General features: G+C 38.5%; 1 protein-coding gene across 1 annotated transcript in view; it reads right to left on the bottom strand.

Annotated features, from left to right (window-relative positions):
• MTHFD2L (methylenetetrahydrofolate dehydrogenase (NADP+ dependent) 2 like) overlaps positions 1 to 19,129 on the bottom strand; it is a 122,602-nt gene that overhangs the window by 23,864 nt on the left and 79,609 nt on the right. Inside the window, exon 7 of the mRNA XM_029944961.1 lies at positions 4,110 to 4,235. Within this exon, the coding sequence (XP_029800821.1) occupies positions 4,110 to 4,235 (126 nt within the window). The remainder of the gene's footprint in view (positions 1 to 4,109; positions 4,236 to 19,129) is intronic.

Consider the following 19,129-nt stretch of genomic DNA (forward strand, 5'->3'; position numbering starts at 1 on the left):
GTCCTCTTTGGAGAAGTGTCTGTTCATATCTTCTGCCCATTTCTTCACTGGATTATTTGTTTTGTGAGTGTGAAGTTTGGTGAGTTCCTTGTACATTTTCGATATTAGCCCTTTATCTGATATGTCATTTGCAACTACCTTTTCCCATTCTGTCGGTTGCCCATTAGTTTTCTTGATTGTTTCTTTTGCCTTGCAGAAGCTTTTTATCTTGATGAGGTCCCAAGGGTTCAGTTTTGCTTTAATTTCCCTTGCCTTTGAGGATGTGTCAAGTAGGAGATTGCTGCGGTGGAGGTCTAGGAGGTTTTTCCCTACTTTCTCCTCGAGGGTTTTAAACACCAACTACTATTATCACTGAATAAAGAATAATTCCAAATGGCCGGAGTGTCCCCATGTAAGAAAGCCTCTTCTACCTTCTTTACTCTCCGTGTAATTTTCTACTAGATTTGCCTGCCTCCTCTCTAAGAATACTGGCAATGTTGAGACCAAGGTGGTGGGGAGTTGTTGGAGGAATGATGGGGTGGGGGACAATTATTTCCCTCGAGGCCACCAACTCAAGAAGGGCTATTTGATTCTATTCTGGGCTCAGGAGAAGGAGAATGAAGAAAGAAGGAAGCAGACAACAGAGCAGAGACAAAAGGGAGAACAGGAAACCCGAGTCAATGAAGGAAGATATAGTCTGGAGACAATTATATTTAAACCAAAACAAAAACCTAACATGAACAACAAAAAGGAATATGTAGGGTGGTTTGTGTCTCCTGCCATCAAGAACTATAGTAAAGGGTGATGCAAGTCTCATGCTGTATCTGATATAAAACATCATCCATAGGAGAGGCATCTGATTCAAAACTGAGGCCAAAGCATCTAATAATAAAGACAATTACAAGTAGGCATCCATATTTTCTTAGAAAGAAAATAGATAACATGACTCTTGGTTTTACAAATCATTGAATTTGCAATTATTTACACATTTCAAATATTTCTCAAATGGGCTCAATTAGTGCAATTATTCTTTAAAAGTCATTCCCACCAAAGGCCACCCTGGTTCCTTTATTAGAGAGCTGAAAATTTTCTGCAAGGACAATTTCTATTAATGTTTGACTTTACCTACACCCATTTGTTTATCTTAGCTATACAGTGAGAGGGAAATGTTCACCGATACTCACACAGCAGCACACTTTCCCTCTAGCAATCTGCAGTCACGGCTGCCTACAAGTTTTACGGCATAACCCAAGTTAGAGTTCCTCCCTCTCAGCCGAGGGCTCGTCCCTCACCGCAGGTTAAGTCCCGATGACGAACCTGAAGAGCAACCTGTCAAAACCTATTACTTGCATGTTCCTCTGGGTGGCTGAGTCATGGCCTCACTGGCCCTTCCTTAGGGCCCTGGTTCTGTGATCCAGGGGGTTACAGCAAGAGTAATATTACCAATAAGATAGGTGTGCCTTATGACAAAATCAGAAAAGCCTGATGTTCCAAAAGTTTCTGTGTTTCTACACAACCATTTGGTGGTATAGCTAACAGGCCACGATGCAATACACAAAAGTACTGGAAGGAGCCACTGCACCACTGCTGCCATTTAACTGATAGCACCACTGATGGCCAGAGAGGCCACAAAATTCCTGGGTTATAATGCCAGGTCTAAAAGTGCCTCTCTCTCTCCCAGCCCAACGCACTTTCTTGTTTCTCTTATGTCTTTGTTTCTCTTTGTCATTTCCCTTTTTTATTTCATTGTATACCTAGATATGCATAACTGCAATTCAGTTTAATAGATTCTGCCAAAGGGAGTGGTATGCAATCTAAAATGCATATCCATGTGTGACTAGACCCACGCAATACCCCCAAATGATCATTTTTAATGTTTTTATAATACCCCCACAAACAAAGACCATTCTTACTAACCATAAGAATGCATGGAAACGTTTTGAGACCCATGAACAATCACATGAGAGAAGGGTCTCAAAAGACATGTCGAGTGGCTGGTTAAGTATGCTCTACAAGCACAGTCAAGGTTGCAAACTACAAACATTTCAGCATTTCTTGCCTTCAGCTGGCAATCATGTTCTGTCTATGCCATCTGGGTGTATCATAACCATACAGTGATTTTGCAATAAACGCATGGTAACTGTAATGTTATCAAGAAGCAGAATGACAGTGCAAGAAAAAAAAGAGATAAAATGAGGTCAGGTTTTAAAATGAAATGTATCCTTACTCTTTCAAGTTGAGAAATTCACATAAATTACTGATATCTGATACTACTGACTGAATATGACACATGAAAGAAATGAGGTCACTTCCTGAGGAGTTCAGCACGTACACATAACACACACATTTATACAGATGGACACACGTGGTTACATGCAGAGTTACCCTTGCTAGCCTAGAAGCTTCTACAGTGGCAGGGACCTTGTGAATGACCATCTACAAGGGCAGCAGTGTCCTCTTTTCCTCTTTGTACTTTGCTCTTATTAGCCATTCTGTCCCCAGCATGTATTACTGCACCGGTGTCCTCAGGTTTCCTTTCGTTTTTCCTTTTTTTTTTTTTTTTTAGCACCAGCCTCATATTGCCTACCTGATGCACCCTGGAATCTCACAAACATAGGATCAGTACCCTAGAACACTTGGGTGCCTGCACATTTGGTTTCATTCAATACCATGCTAGGACTTGGGTAAATCATCACCTGATGACCAGATTCCAAGAGGAAATGTAAACTCTAAATTATTTTAAAAATTACATCATCTAGGGGCACCTGGGTGGCTCGGTCAGCTAAGTGTCCAATTTCAGTTCAGGTCATGATCTCACAGTCCGTGAGTTGGAGCCCCATGTCAGGCTCTGCACTGACAGCTCAGAGCCTGAAGCCTGCTTTGGATTCTCTCTCCCTCTCTCTCTCTCTCTGCCCCTCCTCCACTCACACTCTGTCTCTCTCAAAAATAAACATTAAAAATTTTTTTTAAATCACATCATCTACTATTTGTTTTGGTTTGTCTATAGATACAAACCTATTGCTCATAAAGTTCTTAACATGGCCCTGCTTTTTTGGCCAGATGATTAATCTAATATACATAATATTTCTAATATGAAAATATCTCCATTTACTTTACCAAATTGATATCTTATTGAACAATTAAGATTCTTAGATTATACTGAAAACCTGAACGCATCTAAGTATCTGACAAAGATATGGAAGTAAAAGTGGATTAGAGGTCAGGCATCTAAAATGATCTGTGTAGGGGCTCAGTAGAGATAAGGCATTGAGTTACAGTTTTTTTTGTTACTACATATTTGCTGCCTTGTATCTTTCAATAGCCATAGAAATCTTAACCTAGTTCCTCTTCCTCATCCTCTTTAAAATACAAGTGAGGAATGTTGACTTGAATTATCCAGGTAACTCTTCAGATCTGAAATATAGATCTGAAGATGCCTTCTAGCTTTAAGAGTGAATGTGTGAATAGATAGCATGGATGGCGAAGTATGGAGACACACTCTAAAGAAGTCAAAATAATGCCTAGTACAGAAGACCAGCTGCATTCTTTCACTAAAAACCCGCAAAACCTGCACTATAGGAACTTAATCTTTTTTTAAATGTTTATTTATTTTTGAGAGAGAGATAGAGCATGAATGAGTGAGGGGCAGAAAAAGAGGGAGACACAGAATCCAAAGCAGGCTCCAGGCTCCAAGCTGTTAACACAGAACCCAATGTGAGACTTGAACTCGCGAACTTAACCATGAGATCATGACATGAGCAGAAGTCTGATACTTAACCGACTTGAGCCATCCAGGCACCCCTATAGGGAACTTAATCTTAAAACTAAATATTAATGGTTTAACTATATTTTCCTCCCAAGAAGTGAGAGGAGAGAAGGAAAGAAGAAAGAAGGGAAGAAAGAAAGACAAGGAGGGAGAATGAGGAGGGAGGGAATAAGGGAGGGAGGGAGGAAGGAAGGGAGGGAAGAAATAAGGAAGTGACTAAACTCTTTTGCCTCAGGGGAAAGGTATAATGATTATTTACCTAATAATGCCTGTATCAAATACAAAGTTTCTCTTTCTACCATCAAAACAAGCAAAGTAGAATCTTTCATTTTCTTCACTTATCAAAAGAGATATAGTTTATTACCTTCAAAGTCCACATCTCCAACTAGTTTTGTCTTTCCTGTCACTGGGTCATGGACATAGTTGATACCAACATCAATTACAGCAGCACCTTCCTTAATCATATCAGATGTAATCAACTTTGGAATACCTGAAAGCAAAGCACAGTTGTAAAACACTCTGGAAAATATTTAAATTTCATCCTTGAGCATACCAAAGGTTTATACAACTAATGTTTTGTTGTCAAGGCTTTAAAATATATATACAAAATATACTGTTTCTAGGAAGAGACCAATCGCACTTGATCTTTTCCAATGAAGCAGAAGAATAAAGGCAGCACATGGGGGCTTCTGTGCTTAAAATCCTACCTGGATCTACCCTTTCAACTCAAAGATTGCTGTAAGATTTCTCCAGACGGATATCCACTGGAGTCTCATCCTTGTGTATTTCACATACTATAAATACCATGGGGACTTTATGGCTATGAAACAGGCCTCTGTTAAGGTTGGGTGAAATGAAAACTAGTTGGAAATTGGAGGTAGTGAGAAGGAAAAGTAGGGGGAGGTGGTTGGGTAAAAAAGAAAAGTGAAGTGAGAATAATTCAAATGCTCAGGATAGTGGTAAACTGTAAAGTGCCACACACATAGTGGTATCTTATCAACTTCAAACATGAGTGTTATTTTGAGCTTTCTTCAATTTTTTCTTTGTTTCTTTGATTCATTATGTTTGTATATGACTTGGAAAGGTATAAGATATACTAAGCTCTACTTCATATTTCTCCATTGCAGTTGGAAAGAGCTCTACAGAGATCTTATGTCACCATGCATTTTCTATAACTATTTTCAAACTTTATTTCAAGTACAACAGTACCAGCTAACAATGGTCAATGTTCCAGTTATTTTTGCTAATAATTAAACCATCCCTAAGCTTAGTGTCTTAAAACATTTTATTATTACATCTCATGGTTCTGTGGGATGACTGAGCTCCGCTGGATGGATCTTTGTTGGGTCTTTCATATCGTTGGATTCAAGACAGTGGCTGGGGCTGGAGTCATCCCCAAATGTCACCAAACTAGTTGTCCAAGATGGCTCACTCACACGGCTGTAGTTGTTGCTCGTAGTTGTTGCTCATAGTTGGCAGAGCTCAGCTGGGGAATAGAGGCATGACCTCTCCTGTGGCTTGGGCTTCTCACAGCCCAGTAGCTGGCTTCCAAGAGTGAGTGCTCCAAGAAACAGGAAGGAGAAGAAGAAGTTGCCAGCACTTAAGGCTAGGACCTGGAAGCTGGTACAATATCACTTCTGTCATAGTCTATCAGTCAAGCAGTGATGGAATCTCCTTAGATTTAAGAGGACAGACAGAGACTCCATTTCGCAGTGGGAGGGAAATCAAAGATTTTGTCCCCATCTTTACTCTATCACAGTGCTTCTGGTGGACACTGTGTCTAGTAGGTAATTTACTCATTTTCATTCTACATCCCTTGCATGAAAAGAATGCCATGTTGTGTTGTCAGAAGCTTTCTTCTACTTAAATTATCCATTTAAGCATTCCAGATGGCAAATGATTTTTAGTACAATTAAGATTTCAATGGCTGTAAAGAAATGGTCAGGACTAAAATATGTATAGCTATCTGATACATTCCTTAGCCACATAGTAATATAACCTAGCAGGCATCAATGTTTGAAATATGTTTTTTCTCATGCTTTCCTACCCTATCCCCTATCTGATATCCTTTTTATCAGTTCTAGCATTGAGTCTTGTTTTAAAGACATTTTAAAATTCCTGTTTCTTCCTGGAATCTAACAGAAAAAGAAAATCTAGCCTTTTGGCTCCCTGAGGAGCGCCATGAAAATCTGCAAGAACAGGTACCTTAAGAAAGGCAGCATAAAGGGGCCAAGAAGAAAGTGATTGATCCATTTTGTATGAAAGATGGGTATGAGGTACCAGCTGTGTTTAATATAAAAAATATTGGAAAAACACTAGTTACAAGAACTCAAAAAACCAAAATAGGATCTGATGGCCTTGATGGTCATGTTTTTGAAGTAAGCCTTGCTGATCTACAGAATAAAGAAAATGGATTTAGAAAATTCACGCTAATTGATGAGGATTTTAGGGCCCAAACTGCCTGACTAATTTCCATAGCATGTATCTTACCCATGACAATATGTACTCCATGGTAAAAAAAAAAAAAAAAAATTGGTAGACCATGATTGAAGCCCATGTTGATGTCAAGATTACTGATGGTTATTTGCTTTGTTGACCTTGTGTTGGTTTTACTAAAAAATGTGACAGTCAGATTTGGAAGACCTTTTATGCTCAGCACCAACATGTCCACTGAATTCAGAAAAAGATGATAGAGATCATGACCTGAGAGGTGCAGACAAATGATTTGAAAGAAATTGCCAATATGTTGATTCCAGATAGCATCAGAAAAGACATACCATCAGAAAAGTCTTATCAGTCTATGTATCCACTCCATGATATCTTTGTCAGAAAAGTCAAAGTGCTGAAGAAGTTCAAGCTTGAATTGGGAAAACTCATGGAGCTTCAAGAGGAAGGTAGTAGTTCTGGCAAAGCTACGATACGGTGCTATAGTTCAACAAGCTGATGGATATGAGTCTTAAACAGTCCAAGAATCTGTCCAAAATGCAGACATTTAATGATGACAAAAAATCTTATTTGTGATGTTTAATTTCTGATCATTCTTTTTAAATATCTAAGTTTGGTGAATCTGATGTTCTGAACTGATGGTAATGTGAACTTCTCTGAGTTGTTGTTGGTATTTTATCCATTGCTCTAAGTTACTTAAGAGCTGTGAAAGGGTAGTGATCTATTTTAAGCTGTGGATCTGGATGGAAGTTTTATAGATGGCTAATAAAAGCAAATACTTTCTTTTTTAGAAAAGATGACATATGTTGATTATAGATAGCTGCAGAAATTATTTTTAAGATGAAAATGTTGATGAAATAGTTATTAAAATCCAGCTACTATGCTTTTGAGAAAGATCCACATTTCTTTTTCAATTTTAATTGTTCATTACATTTGTTCACAGAATATGAGACAGACAACAAACAAATGCACAATTTTCAAAATAGAGGGAGTGTGAGTTTGATTTTAATTGTTAGAAAATTAAAAAATAGAAAAACCTTAAATACATGTTTATTTTTTTCTGATGACTACATCGCATATGTCCACTGTAGAAAATCTAGAAAAAATCTAAAAGTTTAAGATGAAAATAAAAATCACTATAATCATGCCATTCAAAGGTAATAAGTATATTTTTATTGTATTTCTTTCTAGGATTTCAAAATATTTATATAATAGATATAAAATATGATACCTATAACCTTGCTTATATTGTGATGATAAATCCTACCATTTTGTCATTAAAATTAAATTGAACATTTTGCCATTTTATCAATTGTTTGAAATTTGAAATGCACATGAAATAATTTATCATATGGATTATATAAGTTATGCAATTCTGAACTCTAATATTTTGCTATCATAATTAAATGTGGTGATGATCATTTATGTTCAGAAACCTACATATGATTTCTTAGTTGCAACATCACATTTGACAAACTTTTTACTGAACCCTTATGAACATGATGGAAAACTGTGGGTTGGATCAAAGCTCCAATTGGTATGGTCCTTGATACTTAAATAATATATTCCAAAACTATTGGTCAATGCATATGTAAGAAGGTCTACAGAGGTCCTCCATGAAAAGGATTTGTCAGTACCATTTTCTAAAATTTTAATAAAGAACTTGGAAGAACACACTGGCACTATGATGGTTATTTTATCTTTGTTCTCCTTCAGGTCTGTTTTCTTCCTTTCTCTGCTCTAGTCCGTGCCAGTGGTAGGGCTAATCCTTACCAAGGTCTTGTGCACTACCTATATCACTTGGAACCCTGTGACATCCTTGAGGACAAGCTCAAGCTAACCTACTGGAGGATACAAACCCTGTGGAAGGAAGCTGAGTCATTTCAGCTGAGGCCATCCTACACTTGTCCGACTTTAGCTAACCACCAGCTGAAGGCAGATGCTTGAGCAAGCCCAGTCAAGATCAGAAGAAACAAGCCAAGGTCACTGTAACTGATTAGCTGAACACAAATTGATAAGAAATTTTTTTAAAAGTGGTTGTTTGTTTAAGGTGATTGAGTTTTGTTTTCTTTTTTCTTAACACAATGATAGCTGCATAGCCTATATTTGTAAATGAACAAAATTGGATAGAATAGCTAATAGGTAGCCCACTTTGGAATGATGGGCTATATACGTAGCAAGAAAAATTTCAAAGGGGGTAAATGTATAATTCTGACCAGGTGCTATACTTGATTAAAAGTTCATTAAAAACTATTAGTCTACTCTAAGACAAACAGTGTCTGGAGATACGGGTATAATATTTTCCACTATATTTTTAGCAGACTCTCTCTGGAAGCATTGGTTGTATCCAGGAGCCGGTCTAGAGAAGAATAACTAAAATGGATCTAGAACTCATGCCATATGGACCAAGTACCATCAAAATAGGTGGTTTAATTGCTTACTACCAGTCTGTAGCAGGGTAAAAAACCTTCTGCCACAATGTAAAACAACGGTATCACTAAACACATTGTTTGATTCAGCTAGCTTTATTTTTTCATAGCAAGTTTTTTTTCAGTGAAGGGTGCAGAATGTTGATTTATGTTCTGGTGCAGTGCCTTATCTTGTTGTGGACCTATGTTTCCCAGAGGTAAGAAAGAGTCATGGACTAATACTGGTCCACACACTGAATACTTCTGAAAAAGAATAGTTGAATAAACTCAGGTTGCTTATCTAAGGAAAAACAAAACAAACAAAAACTAAAAACAAAAGCAAAACCCAGTAATCGTGGTAGTGTCATCAATATGTTAAATGGAGAGTAGATTTACTCTCCATTTAAGGAGAAGGAAAAATGAAAGAAGGAGGGAACAAAGGAAATAGCTCTCAGCTCATTATAGAGAAAATTGTTAAGACTAAGAAAACACTAGGTGTGCCTGGGTGGCTCAGTCCATTAAGCATCCAACTTCAGCTCAGGTCATGATCTCACGGTCCGTGGGTTCAAGCCCCACGTCAGGCTCTGTGCTGACAGCTCAGAGCCTGAAGCCTGCTTTGGATTCTGTGTCTCCCTCTCTCTCTGCCCCTCCCCCGCTGACACTCTGTTTCTCTCTCTCTCTCTCTCCAAATAAAGGCATAAAATAAAAAAGAATAAGAAAGCACTACACAAAAAGAACTTTATACTGTCATTATTCCTCACTAGAAATATTCACCATAGGGTAAAGGAGGAATCAATCTGGGAAGGCTAGTGATGTCTTCTATTTCTATGATTTAAACATTGTCTTTTGTGTCATCAAATTAAATGTTCTTTTCTTTCTTCTCTCAACTAATTCATTTCTGATCCTTGCAGATTGCTAAAAAAAAAATTAATGTCTACTTTTGAAAGAGAGAGAGAGCATGCGAGAGTGCACATGCATGAGTTGGGGAAGGGCAGAGAGGGAGACAAAGAACTCTGAAGCATGCAGTAGAGAGCCACATAAGGGGCTCGAATGAACTCATGGACCGCAAGATCATGACCTGAATCAAAACTGACTGAGCCACCCAGGGACCCCTAATCCTTGCAGACTTCTGATCCTATCATGGAAATAATACAAATTGTATTTAATGCTGGAATTATAACAAATGGACATGCAAAATCTCTGTTTTAGATATCTTAAACTCTCTTAAGTCATCCATCTACATTGTTGTCTTGTAGAGGTAAATGATGGGAAGTATAAAGTTGTTCAGTAATTATATTTTTAAAGATACTGAAAAGAAATTTCTTAGACATGATATATTTAGTTCTACAAGTATACAAATGAAATATATTTACATTCTTATTGTTTGATAACAGTGAAATAGGATTAAAAGCTATTTTATTTAAATACCAATAGGTTTTTAATGCTATTAGTATGTGGAGTCAGATGTGGGGTTTTTTTGCATTTTTTTAAAGTTGCAAATGAACAGTGATTTCAAATAACTATTTCCTATGAGATTTATTTATTTGTTACTTTTTGCTGTGATAATTCCATGGAAACCTATCCTTAAGTCTTATATAATTTGAAGGCTCAAGCATTATATGTGAGAACCGAAACCATCCACACCCACACAGCTTACTGTATACATTAATATGACTTTACTATTCCACTGTCTTCACCAACATGACTTTATTATTCCAGGAAGCTCTTGCTCAAAAAGATAGAAGCTACAAATAATATCACTGTCTCTGAAAGTTACTAAAAAATTAATTTAAGTTATCAAGTTGTTTGACTTTCAGTAGGTAGTATCAAATAGCTGTTTGTTCTCCAAGACTCTTGAAATTCCTTGCTTTAAAACCCTCTCCCTGTTGTATCCACCAATCCCTGTTATATTTTTTAATTAAATTTTTTTAAAATTTATTTTCAAGAGATGGAAAGACAGAGTGTGAGCAAGAGAAGGCAGAGAGAGAGGGAGACACAGAATCCGAATCAGTTTCCAGGCTCCACACCATCAGGCCAGAGCCTGACACAAGGCTAGAACTCACGAACCGTGAGATCATGACCTGAGCGAAAGTCGGCCGTTCAACTAACTGAGCCACCTAGGCGCCCCCTCCAATCAATGTTATGCTCCTTACCCAATCCTGAGCAAGTCTCTGCATTAAAAGACTTGCCTTAAAACAAATTCCAACATCTAAGTATCTCAAATTTGCTTCTATGCCCCAAGACGTTATTAAGGTAAATAGGGTCTTGGGGTGCAGGTGGAGGTGGGAATCCCTGATTTGTGAAATTTGATTTTTTCTGCGGTTTAAATACTCCATGGCATAAACATCCCTACCATGGCTGACTTCAAGATAGCAAGTGACATCACCGAACACAGAGTTGGAAGGAGATACTCAGAATCCACCTTCATAGGCTGGCTGATGATAGAGAGCTCCAGCACAGCACTGCTCCGAAAAGACTGCCAAGACAGGGTTTCCCCATGCTTCTGTAACCATAAATTCAGATTTGTCTTATTATCAATGGGTTGCTTAGGCATTTAGGGAGAGCCAGTATTCAATAATATTCTTATTCAGAGCTGAAAGTCAACGTTAAAGATTTTCCAAAGCCTAGAAAGCTACCATTTGCAGAGGATTTAATGATAGTTTTAGGAATGAATAATTCAGTACTCCCAAATATATATCAAACAGTAGATACATTCATATGCAAAAAAGGTGGATAGAAAGGTAGAATTCAAAACCCTAAATCGCATAAGAAATCAGAGGAATTAGAAAAATTGTACATCCTAGACAAGGTCTTCTGGAAACTATCCCTAAAATAGATTGGAACCTAGATTGGATTCTCATTCACAAGCTCTTTGTGTTTAGGCAGAATTCAGAAGTAACTCCTGATACAGATGTAGGAAGCTCTCTGTTAACTTTTTGTGAATAACCTTAAGCTTGAAAGAGATTTAAGACACGGGGAAAACTACAATGAGAAACAGCCCCAATGTCAGACATCCAGTACTTTGCTGAACATTTTGAAAGAGCTGAAGAACAAAAACAGAATAAGACTCAGAATAAATTTATAGCCTTACAAGTAAAACAACCAGGCACTTCCAATCATTAAACACAAAGAGGGAGTCACTTGGTAAAGACATTTGTAGAGATTATAAACAGTAAAAAAAAAAAATTGACAAAAAAAGAAAAAAGAAAAAGAAATCGTAAAGAAAGGAAACAACATACTTGGTCATTGGAGGAAGAGGAGGAAGAGAAAATTAAATTCACAATCTTCCATTTTCCCTCCAGTTCACAAGGAGAAATGTCTCACGATTGTTCAGAAACAATCTTTTGCTTGATCTGAGCTCTACTGTATTAGCCTAAACTCTGTTATTTTTTTTTAATTTTTTAAAATGTTTTATTTATTTTTGATACAGAGAGAGACAGAGTATGAGAGGGGGAGGGTCAGAGAGAGAGGGAGACACAGAACCGGAAGCAGGCTCCAGGCTCTGAGCTAGCTGTCAGCACAGAGCCTGACGTGGGGCTCGAACCCACGAACGTGAGATCTGACCTGAGCCGAAGCCGGAGGCTTAACCGACTGAGCCACCCAGGCGCCCATAAATTCTGTTATTTTTATTCAACATCTCCCTTGGAGTAAATAAATTACTCAGGTGGTGAGTGTCTAATAATCCTCAGACATTCTGGATTTCTTGGCCCAGTGCGGGGTACAACCGTTTCTCCTCTGGGACAGCACACCCGCTAACCTAATAGGGAGGGATGCAATTTGAAAACAGACTTTCTGGCTGATTAATGACATTTTGATGGTCTCTTTCTTAAAATCCCAGAAAACCCCTTATTCATAATGAGGCCACAGGTCACTTGAATCGTGACTTAGATTTACTGGTACCTGTGTATCTAACTTAAACCCAAACTGAAGATCTCAAGGACGTGCCACATTTTTCATGGATAACATTTCTATGACATTGGCATGATTAATGGGGCTGAGCGTATCAAGGTTCACACTGACCTCTTTAAATTTGTATCTAAATTTACATAATACTCTCTTTTTAAATTTTTTTTTACATTTATTCATTTTTGAGAGAGAGAGACAGAGCATGAGCAGGGGAGGGGCAGAGAGAGAGGGAGACACAGAATCTGAAGCAGGCCCCAGGCTCTGAGCTGTCAGTACTGAGCCCAATGTGGGGCTCAAACCCATGAGCCTGGGGATCATGACTTGAACCGAAGTCAGATGCTTAACCAACTGAGTCACCCAGGTACTCCACATAATACTCTTTTAAAGTACAAGCTAAAGTGATAAAGTAAATAAACAACTAACTAATAGAGAATGGACTGATTCTTAAAATATTCATCCTCCTAGTTAAAAACCCAAATGGGTGAAGATACAGATTCATGCAGAATTTTAGAGCCATCAATAGAATATTCATTCCCTGTAGTAGCAAACTCAAATTCTGTTTTGTCTTTGTGCCTCCTGAGGCAATAAATTTTAGTTTTAGATCTGTATTTTGTTTTCTTGAGTGTCCCTTTAGATCATACTAATCAATACTTATTTGCCTTCTTCTGAAATTATCAACACTATACCTATCTGGGTCATTATGCCCAGGGTTTACTAAGGCACCTGACTTTTCATTAAGTTCTCAATTGGGGCCTAAAGAATTCAGCATTTCTCTGGAATTCTACTCTTTTATTCAGAAAAAAATTCAGAGCAGCACATATATTTCAGAAGGCATGAGTCAGAAACTGAATTTGAAGTTTCTAACAGTTCACAGTACTTTCACGTTCTGCCGGTCCATCAGCGCATATATTCTTGAAGTCTATACAGCAGCAGAAGCATTATAAGTACAATAAACCAGCTATTAGAGTTTACAGAAGCATTTGCTTTTGTGACCTCCCACCTTGATATTTACTCGTTTTCAACACTCTCATATGGGGCTGTCTGAGTTCCTGATAAAACATTTCAATTCTCTACTCTGGGCAATTCAGTAACAAATGAAACTTAATTGTTATATACTTAAAATGTCATCATTAAAACATTCTAGCTTACAAATATAATGACACACTAAAGCCCATACCTGCCAATTAATCCCAAGCCAATTAATCTATCTATGAATATATTTCTGAAGAAAAAAGGTCCTATTATTAATATACATTTTCAGGAAATAATTGGGATAATTATTTGAGGGTGAACTATTCTCATCAGAAATTTAGTGAGAGGATCTCTGATTTATTCAAGATTTCCTGGTTGTGGGTAAAAATCTTGATTGATAAGTAGACTAACCTATCGGTTATCTATACAGAATCACGCGACTTTAAAAGTTAGGGCTTTCTTATTAGGTAATCACAAATCTGTTATTGTGTATTCCTTATATGACAGATATGAAATAAATCACCAGTGTTGTCTTGGCAAAATGCAATGACTAAACATAACATCTTAAAAATAATGCCAATACCTAAAGCACACACAAAGCATAGTAGTATACACTAAGAGCTAAGTTTACCCTGATATGAAAGTGAAACCATACAGTACCCCTTGAGCAAGTATTAGGCTATATCTTTATTAATTAAAACCCCAACTAGGTATTTTCAGATGTTTATTTGACAATCTCAGAATTGAGTTCACATGAGTTAAAAAGAAAAAAAACCCATTCCCTAGGAATCCTATCATGGTCATCTTTATGTCTTTATAAAATGGCTCAGTCAAGGCATCCTGATAAAAGGAAGCACCATATTTACACATCAATTTAATTAGTAGAGTTCAAAGGGCTGTGCAAACATTATCTAATTAAACTTCACAACAATTCAGTGAAGCAAGCATTATCCTCATTCACAGAAGAGAGATTTTGAGGTGCTGAGAGGCCAAATGATTTCTTAGTTTCACAATGATGAGTCAGAGGTGAGGCTGGGAACAAAACCAGAACTCTTGTTCAGATATAAAAGTAACACCATGGAAATGCTTATTCAGGTGGATTACTCCTTCAGCTGGAAGCTGTCCTACTACATGAATAACAAGAGTAATTGCAGTGGAATTTGTATGAATGTATATGTTTCTTTGTAGATTAGAAAAACTTTCTTCAGCATAATTTGCTTTGGAGACAGTCCTATGATGGCTAAATGGATCCTTGCTAAATAGAACTTATAATAATAGGAAAAGGACTTCAGTATCTTCCCCTAAAAGGCCCCCCTGTTATTTCTAGGAATCCTCAAGAAGTATTTATAAACCAGTGAGTCAGTGGCAATGACCACAGAGTATATCCACTTTTTCTCTTTTTCTCTAGCTTTTTTGTTTTCTATTGGGTGTTTGTTTGGCTATGATGCCTATCATTAGGATACTGTCCATAACAAGGACAGCCCCTGGATGCTTCCAAAGCTTCTTATCCTTGGGGTGCCAGGACAGTGCCAGGTTCCTGACAGCACTGAGGGCCACCAGGCTCCTGCTCTGTGCCAGACTGGATCATTTAGGAGGATGGAATCCTTTTGTTCTCAGAAATTCACAGGCTTACTCTTGAGGAGTTCCATCAGCTTCTGCCTTGGATCTTTTCTCTGCAAAAACCAATGAACCTGTGAGAGCTGGATGCTTGCTTCTCTTTTCTCTCTTTCACCAACGCTTTCCAATAGACAATGGTGCATCTGGGGCATGAGAAGGGGCTGGAGGTCAGTGAGGGTAATAGGCAAGGGTCTATATTACTACCCACCATGCTGTATACAGAGTACTAAAGTCAAATGGAATAGGTTTCAAATATTTGTAACCCCTTCTTTAGAGGAAAAATGTTGATGAAGCTCAGCATGTAAAATGACGAAAGCAAGGAGAGATGTACTAGTTGAAAAGACCAGATGGAGGGAGGGGCTCTACAGCCAGTCAACAGCCCCTTAGGTTTGCCAGAGTCAAATTTGAAAACTAGTGAGTCCAATTCCTTTGCTTTAAGAACGTAGCTCCTGAAGGCCAGATGGTCAGGATATTGCATACAGATGAGACCCAATATTCAGGAAACACAAGCCATTTTTTCATAATCCCTGTAATTCCCTTTGCTGTAGCCCTAGACCTTCCCTTCTCCTGCCCTGTTATGTACTTGTCTCTGACTATCAGTCGCCAATACTATGGCTAGATGAGCCCTTGTGGATTTTATTATGACTGTAAGACACCCTCAGCAATAACCATCATGAAACTTTGAGAAAAAGAAAAGTTTATTATTTGTAAGACCTGGAAATTGCATCCCATACCAGGGGCACACACTGAGGTCATGGGTAGGAGGAGAATGCACAGACCTGGCATTCTGGCTTTTATTGCCATCAAGGGTAGGGGCCTAGGGTTTCATGGGCTCACTCTTTATTGGTGAAGTTAAAACACAAGAGTGGGAACTCAAAGTGCAGGAAGAGAAAACATAAGCAGCCCAAATGCTCAGTTATCAAAATCAACCAAGATCTCTAAAACAAAGAAGTCTGGCAGGGAGGGATAGCCTGGCTCTTTATCTAGTAGCTAGGGAGGTGTTTACTTGAGATAGTCATCTTTGAAATGGATGCCTCTTTGAATCAAAGCTCTTGGGCCTAACTTCTTAGGCCTCGTATTACAAAAAGAAAAGCCGACTATCAAGGCTTATGCTACACACATCCTTTAAGCAGCAGCAGCTGCTGAGACAATCTTTGCTTATTGATTCAGAGAAGTGATAGAGACAAGAAAGAGAACAGAGAAGAACTTAACTCTCTAGCTCCTGGATTCAAAAAGAGTAACACCTAGGAAGGACAGAGGGACTCAAGCCAGAAAACGAAAGAACTAAATATAAAGTGAAGATAGTTGAAAGAGATGATGAGAGCTTAGACTTAAGAGGTTCCAAGGGAGAGGCTGCTAGTCAGTGACTGTGCCTCGCGCTGTGTCTTGGACTGGTGGCAAAAAACCCAGTATTGGTTTGGGACGTCCAAAAACAAAGGAATCTTTTCCTTATAGCCTGGGTATAGGTTGAGAAGGTGTCAGGACCCCAAATTCTTACATGGATGCAAAGAGAGCCAAGGCAGATACCTTCAGATAATTTTTTAGAGTTTCCTATAGCAGAGTTATAAAGCCATTGGAAACAAAAGGACTGGCCTATGTGTAGACAGTTGGCCAAGGACCAGATGAGATGAAAGATACCTCACTGAATGCCAGTTTAGAAGCATAATAGTGAGAACTAAGTGCCCCCACAATGCCTTTGTACTTACACGAACCCTCAGAGAAGACAGGCTAAGAATCCAAATAGATGAAGCTTGAGTGTCTACTACTTCAAAGTAACTTGTCAAAGATACTAATGAAAAAGCCAGTAAAGACCAGGAGTGGGGAGGTTAATAGATGTTAAGGATAGAATGGTCTAGATAATCAGTCACAAAATAACTGAAATGGTTTTAGAATTAAATCAGATCTACAAGTGCCAGAATCTCAAGCATAGAAAACTGACTTTAATCTAACATGTTTTAAGTACGCTGGAAAGACAATTTATCAGTGCTTTGCTTCTTAAAAATAAAAAGTCTTCACATGTCTCAATTAGGTAAACTGCATTTCTTCTTCCTCTATCACACAAGGCACTGCTCTAGAAATCTTGCTGCTAGACCAATGTTGATAAAGAGAATATTAAACTAGTTAGATTACACAACATGTCAATTACTATTTTATTAACCTATATATTTAGGATTACTCATGTCAAAAATATTAGCCATGGCAAATTTTAAGTGTTTGTCTAGCTTCCTCTGTTGCCTGGCCAGTATCTAAAACTCAGGTTCACATCTCAGGCTGTCCAGTTAAAACCCAGGAAACCTTGGAGAAGTGCCTATTTCAGTCTCAGTTTCTTTATCTATATATCTAGAATAATAACAACTTCATAAAAATGGCTAGAGAAGTAAATGAAATGATGTATATAAAGTACTTAGCACATCACCTGGCATATTAGAAAATACCCAATATATGCTCAGGATATGCCAAAATTATTCACAGATTATCCTGGGCAAAATAAAAAAAAAATTGGAAGAGGAGAAAGCTACTACACATGCACATGCTATGTTTAATGTGCTGTTGACAGCGAGCAGGCAGTTAGTTAGACTTGAGATGCGGGCCAGGACGGTGATCAGTAGGTTACACAGTAGAAGCCCGGGGGGGCACATCATCCCACCATAGATGCCTGGGTATACAGCATCCTGACCTTGCAGTTTCCAAGACCCCAGGGCTAAGAGATCAAGAGGCACAGGTACAAAATATGTGTTCTCTTCTACCTCTGCCCAAGGTAATCCTTAGACTTACTATAATGCATTTGCATTGCGCTTTTAGCCCCCACCCAAGGCTGCCATGACAGTTGCTGTACGAACCTTGTAGGGTCAAAAACTCACCCCAACCTGTGGGAGGGCCCCCAAATGATTAGAAGCAGCCTTCATTAGAGACTCCCCCACCTGAGACACTGTTCACATAAAAGGAAAAGACCCCTATATCCTCAGAGGAGTTTCTACCTCAAGAGGGCATGAGCAGCAGTGGGGCAGAGAGAGAAAGAATCCCAAGCAGGTTCCATGCTGCCAGCCCAGAGCTGGACTTGAACCCATAAACCATGAGATCATGACCTGAGCCAAAACCAAGAGTCGAATGCTTAGCCGCTGAGTCACCCAGGCACACTGGATTCTCCTCTTTGAGAGTGTACAGTCCTTAATAAACTACTTTGTGCTTGCTATTTTCCTTCTGACTGTCTTTCAGTGCACATCCTCATGTAAATCTTTCATGGGGAATCCAAGGCTAGAAACCTACATTCACACAACACCTACTATCTCACTGGGAAGAGTATTTTTCACACTGTGAATTGTGACCCATTAATGAGTCATGAAACAATCTAGTGGTAATCAGCACTTTTTCAAAAAGTAACAGCATAGCATGATATAGCATTGCATAAATCAAAGAGCAGAACACATAGTAAGGATAAGTAATTCTTCATAAAAATGTGTCTTATTTTATGTATACATAGGTAAGTATATACTAAGTCATGAAATGTGTTATATATTGCATTAAAGGTCCTGATTCTTTATCCCCATTCCCCCTTGTATTCCAACTCCTTACCATGTGACTTTGCAGTCCCTTCACTTAAGAAGGGACTATTTCCCATGCTTTGAGTATAAGCCTGGCCAAGAGAATCAATCTGGCCAAAAGAATGAGACAGAGTTGACAATGTGCCAGATCAAAACCTAGCCTCAAAAGGTCTTCATCTTTCCACTTGTGCTTTGGCAACCTTGCAATCACTATGAGGTCACATCTGAGCCTGTTTGCTGGTCCTGGTTAAGGAGGAGACACATGTGAAACATCACTCAAGCCCAGAGTAGAGAGCCACCTCCAGCAGACTTGCAGACATGTAAGTAAGCCAGTGGGCCTATAAACACACAAATGAATCAATCTGAGATCAGCTGAGCCTAGCCCAGTGGCTCAATCTCCCAGCAAACCGCAGACCTTGAGTTATAATAATGCCTGTTGTTTTAAGCCACTGAGTTGTAGCATGGTTGTTCTATGGCAATAGAATGAAGTCAAA

This window comes from Suricata suricatta, chromosome 1, assembly GCF_006229205.1.
Source record: "Suricata suricatta isolate VVHF042 chromosome 1, meerkat_22Aug2017_6uvM2_HiC, whole genome shotgun sequence".
NCBI lineage: Eukaryota > Metazoa > Chordata > Mammalia > Carnivora > Herpestidae > Suricata > Suricata suricatta.